Below are 16,662 nucleotides of genomic sequence, written 5' to 3'. Positions count from 1 at the left end.
CCACTATTAAAGAAATACTGGCTTCCATGTGCCAAAAAGGCGGTAAATCACACCATTTTGCTTTCATTTATGACATGTTACTCGTGGCTTCTAGTCTCGGGTAGGTCTCTGATACTGATAGTCCATTTTAGCCTGTTATCGGCCCGATATCTGATATCCGTATCGGTGCATCCACGATAAAAACTGTCTGAAGAGAAAACTAGAGTATCGTCTGCATATGCGGACACAATGTGCATATTGCACTTCTCTGCTGACACAACACGCCCCAGATATTGTACGAATAATTCTTCTATATCCTCACAGTGTTCTGCGAATACACAAACAACAGAGTACATGAATAAAGTTTGGATGAATGTGATTTTAATCGTCCCTCAGGAGAGGTTTCGAATGTGTATTGATTCCTTTACAGATGGTGGGACATGCGTAAGTAAATACGCATAGAGGTCCATAGAGTCTGACCTGGAGTAGGAAGATCCCGTCCGGCCTCTCAGCTGATCCAGCTCCAGCTGAATTCGCTCCAGCTCGGCTAGCAACTGGTCCTGCAGGGAGGAGAAGAGGGGCAGGAACAACAAAGTGTTTTCAACTAAAAGGAAAAAGATTCATTTACCAAAACGTGGGGTCGGATGAAACTACCCATAGTCCTAATTTTGCAAGCACAGATTGTAGACACTCACCGTGCATGTTGGAGGGGAGAGAAGGGTGAGATCAGCTGTGGGTTTTTTTTTTTTATCTTATTAAAAGGGCAAATAGCTCAAAGGAAAAATGCATATTGTTCCCAAACATCCCATATCTTCACTGTAAGGCACCTCAATCCACAGGCATAAGGACAATCTCTTTCTCTCTCGCTCTCTTCCTCTCTCTCGGATCTGAGGTTAAGGGGTGCCATAACTGCTCTGACAGTAAAGCCCTTTGGGACACATTTTTCATTTTGGGCTATAAAAAATAAACTTGACGACCGTATTTCCCGGACTATAAGTCGCTGCTTTTTTACTCAGCCGACTGATCCTGCGACTTATCTTCCAAAGTGACTTATAAAATGTAATTTTTTTGGGACAAATACACTGCAGTGGCGCAGTGGTTAGCGCGGTAGCCTCACAGCAAGAAGGTCCTGGGTTTGAGCCCCGGGGTAGTCTAACCTTGGGGGTCGTCCTCTGTGTGGAGTTTGCATGTTCTCCCCGTGTCTGCGTGGGTTTCCTCCGGGGGCTCCAGTTTCCTCCCACGGTCCAAAGACATGTAGGTCAGGTGGATCAGCCGTACTAAATTGTCCCTAGGTGTAAATGTGTGTGTGTGTGTGTGTCTGTGGGCCCTGTATGATGGCCAGGCAGCCTGTCCAGGGTGTCTCCCCGCCTGCTGCCCAATGACTGCTGGGATAGGCTCCAGCATCCCCGTTACCCCGAGAGCAGGATAAGCGGGGATAATGGATAACGGATGGAAATACACTGCATTTCAACTAAGGCCACTAGATGGCACTGTTTAATCTTGTGACTCAATTGAAACTACTGTACCACAGTGATGCGTGTGTCAGGTGGGTTCGGGTAAGCTTACTGAAACATATGAAGGGTTCGGGTGGGCGGGTCAAAAAGTGAGAAATAAGCGCTTCGAGTAAGATATAAATAACTTACAGAAACACGGCGTGCAATAAGCTACTAGCCCACTTTCTCTTACCCCCCCCCCCCACACACACACACAAACACACACACGCACGCAAGCAGCTTTATCATCAATTTGTGATTGTGGTTTTGGTCATGCATGTGTTTTACAGTGTTGAGGCTTCACCTACAAGTTTTCCATAAGTGGTATCCGTAGCTTTTGTCTACACCCCCAAAACTCTTTTTTATTTTGTCAGAAAGAAGAGTGTGTGTGTGTCTGTGTGTATGTGTGTGTTTGGTTGATGGGGCCAGTGTGATTTTGGAAATAATGCCAGGGCTGGTGAGTGTGTGTGGGTGTGAGAGAGAGGGAGAGAGCGAGAGAGAGAGAGAGAGAGAGAGAGAGAGAGAGAGTGAGTGAGACAGAGAGAGGAAGAGAGAGAGAGGGGAACAGAGAGAGACAGAGAGAGAGAGAGAGATTGAGAGAGAGAGAGAGAGAGAGAGAGAGAGAGAGAGAGAGAGAGAGAGGGGAACAGAGAGAGACAGAGAGAGAGAGAGAGAGAGAGAGAGAGAGAGAGAGAGAGAGATTGAGACAGAGAGAGAGAGAGAGAGAGAGAGAGAGAGAGAGAGAGAGAGAGAGAGAGAGAGAGCGAGAGAGAGAGAGAGAGATTGAGAGAGAGTGAGTGAGACAGAGAGAGAGACAGAGAGAGAGAGGAACAGAGAGAGACAGAGACACAGAGAGAGAGAGAGAGAGAGAGAGAGAGAGAGAGAGAGAGAGAGAGAGAGAGAGAGAGAGAGAGAGAGAGACAGTTCATGTCTTTAATGAAGGGTCACTTGTCTTGCTGTTATTCAGCAGTAAAGAAGACAGTTTGGAACAACTGGTGTGTGTATTTAGTAGTGTAGAGCCACACACCATCAGGCTGACATACAGCAGGCTGTGTCTTGCTATCAGTGTTATGCTGGACAAACAGCCCATAAACCCACTCGCGCAACACTGCTCACCTTGCTGTGGCCTGGGTTCGACTTGGGAGGTTTGCGGGTCGGGTTCGGGTGGTTGATTAACGCATATTTTAGCGGGTCGGGCGGTGCAGATTGGCTCTCATAACGGGTGGGTGGGTGGGTGCGGGTATTAAAAAAACCCTGCCCCACGTACCACTGTATTCATCGTTCATCCATTAACCAAACTGCATATCTATCCCAGCGGTCATTGGGCGGGAAGGTGGGGAGACACCCTGGACAGGCTGCCAGGACATCACGGGGCTGAAACACACACACACATTCACACCTAGCGATGATTTAGCACGGCCGATTCACCTGACCTACATGTCTCTGGACTGTGGGAGGAAACCGGAGCACCCGGAGGAAACCCACGCAGACACGGGGAGAACATGCAAACTCCACACAGAGGACGACCCGGGACGACCCCCGAGGTGGGAATTCTCCCAAACCCCAGGACCTTCTTGCTGTGAAGCGACCGCGCTAACCACTGCGCCGCATCACTATATATCACCACCATATAAATGCGACTTATACACCAAAGCAACATATATGTTTTTTTTCTCCTCACAACAACACGTTGTTTGCCGAGTGCGACTTGTACTCAGGGAAATACAGTAGATTATACGTGTTGTAGGAATAACCCTCCATCAGCAGCCATAACACCGAGCAGTCTCTGGAACGCTGCTGAATTTGTGTCTGCTGGTGACACCCATGCTGGGTGATCAATATATGCAACTCAGAAGAGGATTCCCCCCCACATGATTTTAAATATCTGGCCAAAATAAAGTGAGTCACGTGTGATGGACAGCTATCAGAAGGTCTGTTGAAAGACCATAGTGTGTCTGCCTGCACAGGGTGCAGCATAAGCACAAATATATTAGTGACAAAAACAATACAAAATGAGTACCTTGTTAGCTAGAAGATCATCCTGGATCTTCTTCATGTTGGCTAGCTCCTCTGACAACGCGTTCTGCCAAAGGGAACAACAGTTTCACTGTTACGTCCATTTCCCCCTCGTCTTCTCCATGTTTGCCGTCGTTCTTTTTTGGGGGGGATTATTCTCCCCAATTGGACTTGGCCAATTACCCCACTCTTCCGAGATGTCCCGGTCGCTGCTCCACCCCCTCTGCTGATCTGGGGAGGGCTGCAGACTACCACATGCCTCCTCCCATACATGCGGAGTCGCCAGCTGCTTCTTTTCACCTGACAGTGAGGAGTTTCACCAGGGGGATGTAGCGCGTGGGAGGATCACGCTATTCCCCCTCTCCCCTGACCGATCAGAGGAGGCGCTAGTGCAGCGACCAGGACACATACCCACATCCGGCTTCCCACCCGCAGACACGGCCAATTGTGTCGGTAGGGACGCCCGACCAAGCCGGAGGTAACACGGGGATTCAAACCGGCGATCTCCGTGTTGGTAGGCAACGGGATAGACCGCCACGCTACCCAGACACCCTATGAGCTGTAGTTCTTACCTCTGTTCCTATTCATATTCCTCTTTTGTTGCTTTTAATGTGTTAATGTGTTTAAAAGCACACTGCTAGTTGCTTTGAAAAGCAGCATTTAAAATGAGGTTCATTATTATTATTCTAATTAATGTGTTGTATTTTCATTTATCGTTCATGCCGTTTCCTCTTTCTGCTGCCTTTGCTATATCACATTTGAAACCACCGACAGCCAAATCTGTCATCCTCTCTGCACTTTTACATTCCCCATTACCTTCTCCTCCAAGGCGGCCATCCTCTCTTTAAGGTGGAGCTGCAGTCTCTCGTTGGACTCGGACAAAAGTTTGTCCACCGTGTCCGAAAGGCGCTTGTTGTGTTCGTCGTTCATCTTCTCCCTCTGCCTCGCCTTGAACAAAGGAGCGGTTTGGTTAAAATAAACAAAAAAGGAGAACAGAGAACAGGATGTTGTGGGGGGGGGGGGGGGGATGGGGTGCCCTTACCCTCTGCAGCTCCTGGTTCTTCTCCTCCAGTTGCGCCTCCATCTGCCTCAGTCGCTCCTCAAAGTTCCCGTGGCGCTCCTCTGCCTGAAAGAGGAGGAGGAGGAGGAGGTGGAAACGGATGGGGATGCTGCACTGCAAATGGCTGCTGCTGCCATGCCAACCAAATGGGTGTGTGTTTAGGAGGCACAATTTACACTACACACTTACACTAAATGTACTCGACATCACATGCACTCTTGGCTATAATATGATTACTATGTGGCAAATGTAATACTACCACTACTACTACTACCACTTCATATAGTATTACCACAATAGGATTACTGTGTAGCGCTCCATGATATCAGTTGGTAGTACTTCAATATATTGGCTATTTTTAAAAAAAATGTACTTTATTAATTCCCGTGGGGAAATTCATGCTCTGCATTTAACCCATCCTAGTTCTGTAGCTAGGAGCAGTGGGCAGCTGCCGTACAGCGCCCGGGGACCAACTCCAGGTCTTCTTTCCATTGCCTTGCTCAGGGGCACAGACAGGAGGATAAATCGTAACATGCATGTCTTTTTTGATGGTGGGGGAAACCGGAGCACCCGGAGAAAACCCACCGCAGACACGGGGAGAACACGTAAGCTCCACACAGAGGACGACCTAGGATGACCCCCGAGGTTGGACAACCCGAGGGTTCAAACCCAGGACCTTCTTGCTTGTGAGGCGACAGTGGTAACCCATGGGCCACCGTGCTGCTGACTCTCTTGTAAGCCACTTTGGCTAGAAGCATATGTCAAATGAGTTAATATAAATGTCATCGGCGGTCACTCTGGGTTGAGTATGACCGCCCTCCCTCAGGTGGGCGCCCTCAGGTGGGTGTAGAGGCTGATCCTGGAGCCGCATAATGGGAGGACGCATGCACGTGACAGCTTTTTACGTGGAGTGGCTGATGTGCCTGCAGCCACCACGCTGCCGTTTTGACCCGGAGACATCTTCCACCAGTTCCACCGTTGAGGTCTCTGTTGGGTCAATCTTCGTCTGGAACCTCCCCCTTGACCAATCCGACTTGGGTGAGCCTACCAGGAGCCAGGCTCCAAACGGCATAGCTCTTGGGATCACTGGTCCACAAGTTTCCCCCCCCATGGCAAGGTGGCGATCCAGCAGAAGGAATGCAATGTAAATGTAAATGTGATGCAACACCGTGGCGGAGGGTTTGCAATGCGCAGTGATGAAGACCAGAGACCCGGTCTAGTTGGTGGTAAAAGGCGTTGGTGTCAGTTATAAACGTATGAAAAGGAAGAAACTGGGGCCAAACCGGGACCACTAACCTTGTTGAGGGCGGCCACTCTCTGGGCGAGCTGGGCCTCGATCTCCGGCAGCGTCTCGGCTCTCTGGAGCGTCTGCTGGAGCTTCTGCTTGGCGTCTTCCAGACGCTCCTGGAGCTGCCTGTTCTTCTCCTCGCTCTAAACAAACACACACACACACAGGGACCCGTGATGTAAGAATTTCCGGCTGGATGTGAGGACGTTGTTTGAAAATCATAACGGGCTTCAACGCTACTTCTGATTAGCCTCCATGAAGCTGCTGTTTGAGTTGGTCTTCAGTGTGAACGTTCGCCAAGCGGTATGTATGTACAGCACAAAGACTTCTTCTTTTTGGATTTCCCCCCCCTTTTTCTGCCCAGTTGTATCGGGCCAGTTACCCCACTCTTCCCGAGCCGCCCTGGTCGCTGCCCCACCCCCTCTGCCGATCCGGGAGAGCTGCAGACTACTACGTCTCCTCTGATACACGTGGAGTCGCCAGCCGCTTCTTTTCACCTGACAGTGAGGAGTTTCACCAGGGGGAGGATCACGCTATTCCCCCCCAGTTCCCCCTCCTCCCGAACAGGCGCCCCCACCAACCAGAGGAGGCGCCAGTGCAGAAACCAGGACACAAACCCCACATCCAGCTTCCCACCCGGAGACACAGCCAATTGTGTCTGTAGGGACGCCCGACTAACCTAGAGGTAACACGGGGATTCGAACCGGTGATCCTCGTATTGGTAGGCAACTGAATAGACCACTATGCTACCCGGGTGCCCACAAACATTTTTTTGCAGTACAGTATTTTCTGTGCGCTAGTAAATTGCTGTAACATCCGCTCTGCAGCTCTTTAAATACTATAAAGGCATCTTGTTAAATCAAACACAGCAGAGGGCCCTCTGCAGCCCCGATAGCAAACATGATGATTCACACAGCATCAGCAGAGTCTCTTATGCAGCCTCACCTGTCTGTGCAGAGACTCCTTGCTCGCCAGCTCGTTCTCCAGCTTGTCTTTGATGTCGTGGAGAGACGTCGCCTCCCTCTGGGCGCTCAAGTACCTGCACACACCAGCAGGGATTACTGCTGCAGCACAGGGCCACAATTACACAGATCTGTTTGTATTGTCTCGATGCGCGCTCAGCAATGCGGGTAAGAAAACATCTGGATGCAACGTTTACTGACACATACGTTCCATCACTCATCCAAGTGACGAATCAGGCACATTTATTTGTCATTTCCTTCCGTGCACCGGCACACATGAAATGAAATATCGTTCCTCCAGCCCACAGCAGTGTAACACAAAAATTCACTGTCCAAGAGGAACGCCAGGATGACTGTCGGAACTGCCGGTCTGCATGGGCTAGCAGTTAGCTTAGCCTGCCCCACTTCCATGTCCTGTCAGACTGCCCTCCCCTCAGTGTTTCCTCCTCGGGCGCAGCTCCGGGCAGGGCCATGGTCCCTGGGCCCACCGGATGCAGCAGACCAGGCTCCCCCAGCTGATCCAACGACAGCTCTTCAAGCCACACACTTTCGACACACCTCCCCCCACTCCACACGATGACACCAAAAAAACAGTCAAGGCGAGGCGAGGCCACCGCCAGACTGCCCTCGGTGTTATCGGAACCGCCGGTCTGCATGGGCTAGCAGTTAGCTTAGCCTGCCCCCCTTCCTGTCAGACCACCCTCGGTGTTTCCTCCTTGGGTGCAGCTCGGGCAGGGCCGTGGTCCCTGGGCCCGCAGGACGCGGCAGACCAAGCCCTCCCAGCCGATCCAGTGCCAGCTCTCCCAGCCATCACACGAAGACACAAACTTAGACACAGACGTGGACAAAGACACTGCATGGACGGTACTGGGTGAGGCCGCGGCAAAACGTGCAATTGCGCCGCCATCTTCCCACACCGGGAGCAGAAGAAACGTGTCTGTCAGTAAACATTGTACCCAGATGAACTGATTCAACCTTCTTTGATCTGTTTGCACTGTTTGACAGTGCTGTGTGTGCATCTCGACAGTTCTTAGTACAACTTCCCGATCATCTCCACTGAACAAGCTTCCTCAAGAAGACAGAAACGACAGCGATATCGAGCCCCAAATGACTCCACAAAGCCAGACTCCACAAAGCCAGGGGCTTGTCTCGTAAATTCAGACTCAAGGGGAAAAATCTGCAGACTATGAAATCGCAGCTTGTTTTAAGCTTGGTTTAAAAGGGGAAAAAGTGGAGGTTAGAGAATGAAGCTGGATTTAAAGCTGGGTCGCATCGAACAGGTTTCAGATGCTTACATATGCATCAAATCCCTCTACATCCAGAAAAATACTGTCTGCAGCAAAGTAAACCAACACCAAACTTGAAAGAGAGCTCTTTCTAGGCTCACTAAAGTGGAAGTTTGGAACTCTCGCTAAGCAAACACTTACTCCCGCAGAGCCTCCATGTTAATGTCAGTTTAGCTGAAAGCAAACATTGAGCCAGTTTCCATTCCTGCTCTAAGATACGGTAAGATAAGATGCCCTTTATTAATCCCCGTGGGTAAATTCATCTTCTGCATTCAACCCATCCTATTGTATAGGAGCAATGGGCAGCTGCAGCAGCCGGGGACCAACTCCAGTTCTTCTTTGCATTGCCTTGCTCAGGGCACAGGCAGAGGTATTAACCCTAACATGCATGTCTTTTTGATGGTGGGAGGAAACCAGAACACCTGGAGGAAGCTCACACAGACACGGGGAGAACATGCAAACTCCACACAGAAAGGCTCTGGGATGCCCTTGGGTTGGAACACAGGATCTTCTTGCTGTGAGGCAACAGCGCTAACCACTGGGCCACTGTGTTGTTTCTGTCTTTATATAGCCAGTATTTTCCATTCATCCACTATCCAAACCGCTCGTCCTACTCTCAGGGTCACGGGGATGTTGGAGCCTATCCCAGCTGTCACTGGGCGGCAGGCAGGGAGACACCCTGGACAGGCCACCAGGCGATCACAGCCCCCCCCCACACACACACACATTCATTCATACCTAGGGACAATTTAGTACAGCCAAGTCACCTGACCTACATGTCTTTGGACTGTGGGAGGAAACCGGAGCACCCGGAGGAAACCCACGCAGACACGGGGAGAACATGCAAACTCCACACAGAGGACGACCCCCAAAGCTGGACAACCCCGGGGCTCGAACCCAGGACCTTCTTGCTGTGAGGCAACAGCGCTAACCACTGGACAACCGTGATACCTCTGTCCTTATTCAGCCAGTATTTTCCAAATCCTTATTTATCCACAGAAACTCAACAGGTCAGGTTTGATCTTTTCCAGCTGGACCAGGTAGTTCGCTACATTTGGCTGCTTGTTGGTGCAGGTGTAGAACCTCCCTGACTGGAGGCCGAGTAACCGGTGAACGTAATGACCTGCCAACCAGGCACAACAACGTGCACGTAAAATGCATGAAAAGACAGATAGAAATCCTAAAAACAAGCCGACACAGTGGACCAGGTAACAACAAACAGCAATGGGCAGAGAAGAGTCGACATTTAAAACACATTTCTCTTTTTTACGAGACTGAATGGCAACGTGATGACGAGAGAAAGAGCCACAGGTTACCTGCGTTCCAGCGTGGTAATCCTCTCCTCCATATCCTCCCTTTGGCAAAGAGCCTACAAAAAGAAATGCAAATACATGAATAAATTTGAAAAAAAAAACACACGTGGATTGCTACGGGAAAGAAGACGTTCAGACGTTCATGTTCAGCTATGAGGCAAGATATCATATGACATCATATGACATCATATGACTACATGGTAACTACTGGCCGTGGATCAGCAGCAGGAAGATGAAGTGTGTTTAAATGTAAATATTACATACTTAGTAATACTTCTAACAGGCTGTTCTCTGACAGTATGCTCATTATGCAGCAACACTGCTTTTGATTCTGTAGTAGCATCCCTCAATTTACCATTTAAATTAACTCACCCGACAGACAGACAGACAGACAGACAGATAGACAGACAGACAGACAGATAGATGATAGACAGACAGATAGATGATAGACAGACAGACAGACAGACAGATAGACAGACAGACAGACAGATAGATGATAGACAGACAGATAGATGATAGACAGACAGACAGACAGACAGACAGACAGACAGACAGACAGACAGACAGACAGACAGACAGACAGACAGACAGACAGACAGACAGATCAATCGATAGATAGACAGGCAGACAGACAGACAGACAAACAAACAGATAGACAGACAGATAGATAGATAGATAGATAGATAGACAGACATGATAAAGAGAGAGAGACACACACACACACAGGTACAGACATATAAATAGATCGAAGAAAGAAGGAAGATAAATCGGTGCCGTTTTACACTTGATGAACACTATGTTCTAATCTAAGCCGGAGCCCCAGGAGCCACCGGAGCTCCGGGTCCTGCCAGGAAGGAACAGATTGGCCCGACAGACCTCCTTCACGTCCCTTTGGAGCTTCTGATTGGCTTCCTCCGACTTCGTCACCTCCCTCCTGGCGGCTGCAAGCTGTTCCTCTATTTCTCCAACCTAAGGTGAAAACCACAAAGGCACACAAGGAGGCACAGAAGCATCAGCCATAAATGCTACCGTAGAGAGAACAGGTCGGGTGGAGAATGACGGAGAAATGCTGTCCTGTCATGCCAATACAAACTCATATAAAGGCCCTCTTCCAGGACTGTACCACGCTGAATAGCGGGTTCGGGAAATTAGTCAATCAAACGTTATTCATACAGCACCTTTTGTATGTTAAAATGCAATGAGACAGCGAATAAAAGACAGCATGAATAAATGAAAATTTTAAAAAAATAGTGAATACAGAGATGAAAATATAAAAGGGGAGACAAGACAGGACCTGTAGCTGAACGTGAGAGGATATTTTAAAACCTTTGAACGAAATGAAGCTACCTCTGTTGAAACAGGCCTTCGGAATCACCGAACCCTACCCATTTTAATACTATCAAGATGCTATCTCAGTGGTTTAAAAATTAAATATTCAACATGTAAATATTTAAATATTAAATGGTGTATAGTATATAATATACAAGATCCTGCAATACTTCAACTGATCACAGGAGGGGGGAGGGCGCTGTTTCCACGACGCTCACATCAGCATTGCATAAAAATACATGAAAATATATAAATACATAAATTCCTTCAGCCTAGCATAACCAGATCAGGTTACATCCAACACAGATAAAAAGAAAGATCAGAGCCATGATGCAACTGTCAGTTAAAAGCAATAAAAGCTTTCACATCATTTTAATTGGCAAACATTTAGATTTAATCTCAATTTCAGTCTTAACTGGTTAAAATGGCAACTGTTCACATCAGAAATTCTATTTTTGACACCAGCTGCTGTGACATCATTTTTGATATCGAGACACGAACCAGTTAAAATAAAATTATAACAAGCTGTTATTCGGTTTCTGACGTCAAGAATTGACATTTTGATTGGTGGAAATTTATTCATCGATGTCAGAAACACAAGATTAAGAACTAACGGCTCGCCCTAATTTTAGAACACACACACACACACACACGTGTGTGATAGAAACGGTACACAGTCACCTGCCGGCACATGAGGGCCAGTCTCTCTTTCAGCTGAGAGAGCTCCGCTCGCTGTCGCTCTATTTCTCCCTCCCTCTGTCTGTCCAGCTCAACATCATCCAGGCCAGACGACGGTCCGTTGGGTAGACGCTGCTACAGTGACGATATGTGATATTAGAAAATGACGGTGGGAGAAAAAGCATAACATTACTAATATAATGCTATGGATAATACCAATAGTAGCCAATAATAATAATAATAATAAAGCCACACTGACACACCACAATGCCCACACATGTACTCTCCTACTGACTGTTTAGCACACACACACACACAGAAACACAGGGGCCAGTGTGCATAAAGCCCTCCCTTACATCTTTCCCGCTGTCCAACCCTTGTTGACGTCTTTTAATTTGGTCTCTTAAAGAGATTACCTGGACGAGAGGGAGATAACAAGCAGACAGACAGACAACAGACAAAAAAAGATAACAACAAAACAAGAATGAATACTCTTCCGTCTCGCCGCACAAACTGAAGTCAAAGTTGAAACCCGAGGAGCGGTGCGTCGGACTACCTCTTGAGAAGAAGCTGCCAGTTGGTCCTCCAGCATGGAGACCCTCTCCAGGGCCACCCGGAGCCTCTCTCGAACCTGCAGGGGCCCGCAGCCAAGACCCAGGACGCCAGGAGGGAAAATAAAGCCAAACGCTGTTAATACAGACGCCGGAGACGCCTTCATAGTTCTCACGACACCGTTAAGTGTACCGACAGTTCACTTAAGTGCACTTTTGTTTTACTTTTATTGTGTGCGCGCAAAAGCTCGGCTTGAGAGAACGTTTTGCTTAAGCTTCACTTGTATTTTTAGACTTGTTAAATACTCCGTACTTTTACTAAAGGTCATAACAATAATATAGGCTGATACTTGTACTATAAATGTAACTTTGACTTAAAAAAAATTTTGTTTTAATTCCCTAGAGCTAAATATACATTTTTTGTTTCCCAATGCTAGAATGCTTTTTATACCTAAGTACACTTAAGTACGCTATCTGAAGACATGGCTGATATCGAGAAATCCTACCAGTGGCTAGAAAAGGCTGGACTGACGGACAGCACAGAGGCTCTGATCATAGCGGCACAAGAACAGACACTTAGCACCCGATCGGTTGAGGCAGGGGTCTAGCACACCAGACAAGACCCAAGATGTAGGCTGTGCAAAGACATCCCCGAAACAGTCCAGCACTTAGTAGCAGGGTGTAAAATGCTAGCTGGGAAAACGTACACTGAAAGGCATAACCAAGAGGCTGGGATAGTGTACAGGAACATCTGTACTGAATACCGACTGGAAGTCCCCAAGTCCAAATGGGAGACACCGCCAAAGGGGGTTGAGAATGGCAGAGCTAAGATCCTGTGGGACTTCAAGTTCCAGACTGACAAGCAGGTGCTGGCTAACCAACCAGACACTGTGGTGGTCAACAGGGCACAGAAGACAGCGGTAGGGATCGGTGTAGCGATCCCGAGTGACGGCAACGTCAGGGAGAAAGAGCACGAGAAGGTAGAGGAATACCAAGGGCTGAGGGAAGAGCTAGGTCGGATGTGGAAGGTGAAATCCACAGATATCCGGTGGTAATTGGAGCACTAGTGGCTGTGACCCCGCCCCCCTAACTGGGAGAGTGTCTCCAGCAGATTCCAGAACAACATCTGGGGTCTCTGTCCAGAAGAGTGTGGTCCTAGGCACAGCCAAGATACCGCGCAGAACCCTCAAACTCCCAGGCCTCCGAAAAAGGGTGAGAGGGAGATCTTTTTTAAAAATTTTATATAAAATCCAAAGGGTTTTCCTCTTTTCTGCTCGATCAGAAACTACTTGACCTTCCTGGTGGAACTCATGTGGGGAAATCTGCCAAAGTTTCAAGGGCATAGACTCTATATTGTGTATTAGCTTGTCCAAAAAAAGAAGAAGAGTAAACTATCAGTGCAACAACATCGTTTTCCTCTTAAATGCCTTAACAACCCGTCCCACATCACCAGGAAATGTCATTTATGATGACACAGATTTTTCAAAGCCTTCTAGTCAAGAGCACCCAAGTCCAGACCAGGTCCAAACTAAGTCCACAACTCAAAACCAATGGGACCAACACACATGTAAAGACTAACACCAGAAGAGTTTAAATCCCTTTAAACACCATGACGGTAGCTCTAGTCATCTACCGTCATATTAAAAGCCACAATATTCATTTAGGCTTTTCTTTTAATCCTCCACCAAGGACGAAATGATTCAGAATCTGAATGATAATCTGAATTAATGATCTGTAATCTGAATTAATAATCTGTAATCTCAATTAATAATCTGTAATCTCAATTAATAATCTGTAATCTCAATTAATCTGAACTAATACGATTAATAATAATAATAATAATAAAGAGGCAATTATCTTAGATTGGACTTTATTGTTCTCATCAGGGGAAATGTGTTATTCATTTCTAAAATAAAAAAAGTAAATTAAAGTCTTGTACTCGGCCGGTCTTCAAAAATGATCACGAGTCTACACTGTCCGGGTCCCGGTCATTATGCTGTGAGGTCTAAAAGGGGACGAGTCCACACTGGGGTTGGACACTGGTAAAGTCAAATATCACAATATTGTTGACTGAATACCTCGACATGGATATTGTGACGATATCTTGTGGATGACTATTGGTGCTTTCATGAGTTATTTACACACAATATAATGTTGATAAATGATCATTAGTAATGTGGACATGATGACCAAGCAGGTGGCGACATCCATTGTTCAGTTGACTAAGGCCTGCTCTGGTCCAGTGCTATAACACTAGTTCTATCCTAGGTGGCGTCTCCATCTCCTCTGCTGAACCCACCTTTTCATCCAGGGCCTTGTGGTGTTCAAACAGAGACTTGAGGGCCTTGAGGACCTCCACCTCGCTGGAGACCCCTGCCGGAGACTGGGCCTGCCTCTTCACCACCGTCATCCTCAGACTGCGCTCATGACGCGAAACCAGGCACTCCAGATGCTCCAGCAACAACTGGAAGAGAGAGAGAAAAAGAGAGAGAGAGAGAGAGAGAGAGAGAGAGAGAGAGAGAGAGATATGCTATGCTTTGGCAATATGTGCACGTGTGTCATGCCAATCAAACTCAATGAGTTTTGAACTGAATTGATTCGAATGAACTGAATTGAGCAGAGAGAGGGGGGGAGAGAGAGAGAGAGAGAGAGAGAGAGAGAGAGAGAGAGAGAGAGAGAGAGAGAGAGAGAGAGAGAGCAAATAATAGGTGGAACACAGAGTTCATGGAGAGTGGTAAGACGGATGATAAAGGGAACGGTGAATGAGGTGAGGAGTGAGAGATAGGCAGAGGGATACACGCGTGAGACAGACAGGGCTATGAGGGATCAGACAGACAGACAGGGCTATGAGGGATCAGACAGACAGACAAGGCTATGAGGGATCAGACAGACAGACAGGGCTATGAGGGATCAGACAGACAGACAGAGCGATGAGGGATCAGACAGACAGACAGGGCTATGAGGGATCAGACAGACAGACAGGGCTATGAGGGATCAGACAGACAGGGCTATGAGGGATCAGACAGACAGACAGGGCTATGAAGGATCAGACAGACAGGGCTATGAGGGATCAGACAGACAGACAGGGCTATGAGGGGTCAGACAGACAGACAGGGCTATGAGGGGTCAGACAGACAGACAGGGCTATTAGGGGTCAGACAGACAGACAGGGCTATGAGGGATCAGACAGACAGACAGGGCTATGAGGGATCAGACAGACAGACAGGTCTATGAGGGGTCAGACAGACAGACAGGGCTATGAGGGATCAGACAGACAGACAGAGCGATGAGGGATCAGACAGACAGACAGGGCTATGAGGGATCAGACAGACAGACAGGGCTATGAGGGATCAGACAGACAGACAGGGCTATGAAGGATCAGACAGACAGGGCTATGAGGGATCAGACAGACAGACAGGGCTATGAGGGGTCAGACAGACAGACAGACAGGGCTATGAGGGGGTCAGACAGACAGACAGGGCTATTAGGGGTCAGACAGACAGACAGGGCTATGAGGGATCAGACAGACAGACAGGGCTATGAGGGATCAGACAGACAGACAGGGCTATGAGGGGTCAGACAGACAGACAGGGCTATGAGGGATCAGACAGACAGACAGGGCTATGAGGGGTCAGACAGACAGACAGGGCTATGAGGGGTCAGACAGACAGACAGGGCTATGAGGGGTCAGACAGACAGACAGGGCTATGAGGGATCAGACAGACAGACAGGGCTATGAGGGATCAGACAGACAGACAGGGCTATGAGGGGTCAGACAGACAGACAGGGCTATGAGGGGTCAGACAGACAGACAGGGCTACGAGGGATCAGACAGACAGACAGGGCTACGAGGGGTCAGACAGACAGACAGGGCTACGAGGGATCAGACAGACAGACAGGGCTATGAGGGATCAGACAGACAGACAGGGCTATGAGGGATCAGACAGACAGACAGGGCTATGAGGGATCAGACAGACAGACAGGGCTATGAGGGGTCAGACAGACAGACAGGGCTATGAGGGATCAGACAGACAGGGCTATGAGGGGTCAGACAGACAGACAGGGCTATGAGGGATCAGACAGACAGGGCTATGAGGGGTCAGACAGACAGACAGACAGACAGACAGTAAGAGTAGAGGCAAGAGGGGGAAAGAGAACATGGAGGAAAAGACCAAGGGGGTCAAAAAATAAATACAAGTTAAAAAAAGGGGGGGGTGAAAGGTATCACGCCCACGACGCCATGCTGGGTGAGCGCGATGGCGCGGTGGGCAACATGGCCGCCAGGCATCTCACCCGCGTGTTGTTCCTCTCGGCTTTGAGCTCGGCGATCTCCTCCCTCTCTCTCCAGCAGCTGCTCCCGGCAAACGTTCAGCTCCTTAGTCAGCACAGCGAACTCCTGTTGAAACCCGCCGACGGAGAGAAAACCGGCCTGTCAAACACGCCACCGGACACTACGCACGTCCGTCACCCCGTTCACACGTGGCTCTGAAACGCGGTTTTTGTTTTTTTTGCGATCGGGTCACAAGTGGGCGGCGCTAAACACGAGCGTGAACCACCACCCAAGCGTTTGGTGAACCGCTTACTCAGACCAGTGGTTCTCAACCTTTTTGGGGTCCTGGACCCCCTGCGTATTTTGGATCTACCCTGAGGACCCCTCCACCTGATCTTGGGGGAGGGGGGTTGCAATTTGATAGAAACAGTAAAAAC

The 16,662-nt window shown here is 48.6% G+C and overlaps 1 protein-coding gene across 1 annotated transcript in view; it reads right to left on the bottom strand.

Moving 5' to 3' along the window:
* Positions 1–16,662, bottom strand: part of LOC130131928 (liprin-alpha-3-like) — a 63,984-nt gene that overhangs the window by 35,656 nt on the left and 11,666 nt on the right. Inside the window, 14 exon segments of the mRNA XM_056301653.1 lie at positions 436–539; positions 3,493–3,555; positions 4,305–4,436; positions 4,531–4,614; positions 5,845–5,979; positions 6,782–6,875; positions 9,401–9,453; positions 10,274–10,366; positions 11,408–11,536; positions 11,761–11,820; positions 11,961–12,035; positions 14,255–14,419; positions 16,249–16,290; positions 16,292–16,351. Of these exon segments, the coding sequence (XP_056157628.1) occupies positions 436–539; positions 3,493–3,555; positions 4,305–4,436; positions 4,531–4,614; positions 5,845–5,979; positions 6,782–6,875; positions 9,401–9,453; positions 10,274–10,366; positions 11,408–11,536; positions 11,761–11,820; positions 11,961–12,035; positions 14,255–14,419; positions 16,249–16,290; positions 16,292–16,351 (1,289 nt within the window).

Source organism: Lampris incognitus (genome assembly GCF_029633865.1).
Source record: "Lampris incognitus isolate fLamInc1 chromosome 17 unlocalized genomic scaffold, fLamInc1.hap2 SUPER_17_unloc_1, whole genome shotgun sequence".
NCBI classification, from domain to species: Eukaryota; Metazoa; Chordata; class Actinopteri; order Lampriformes; family Lampridae; genus Lampris; species Lampris incognitus.
This window is presented reverse-complemented; position numbering and strand designations above follow the sequence as displayed.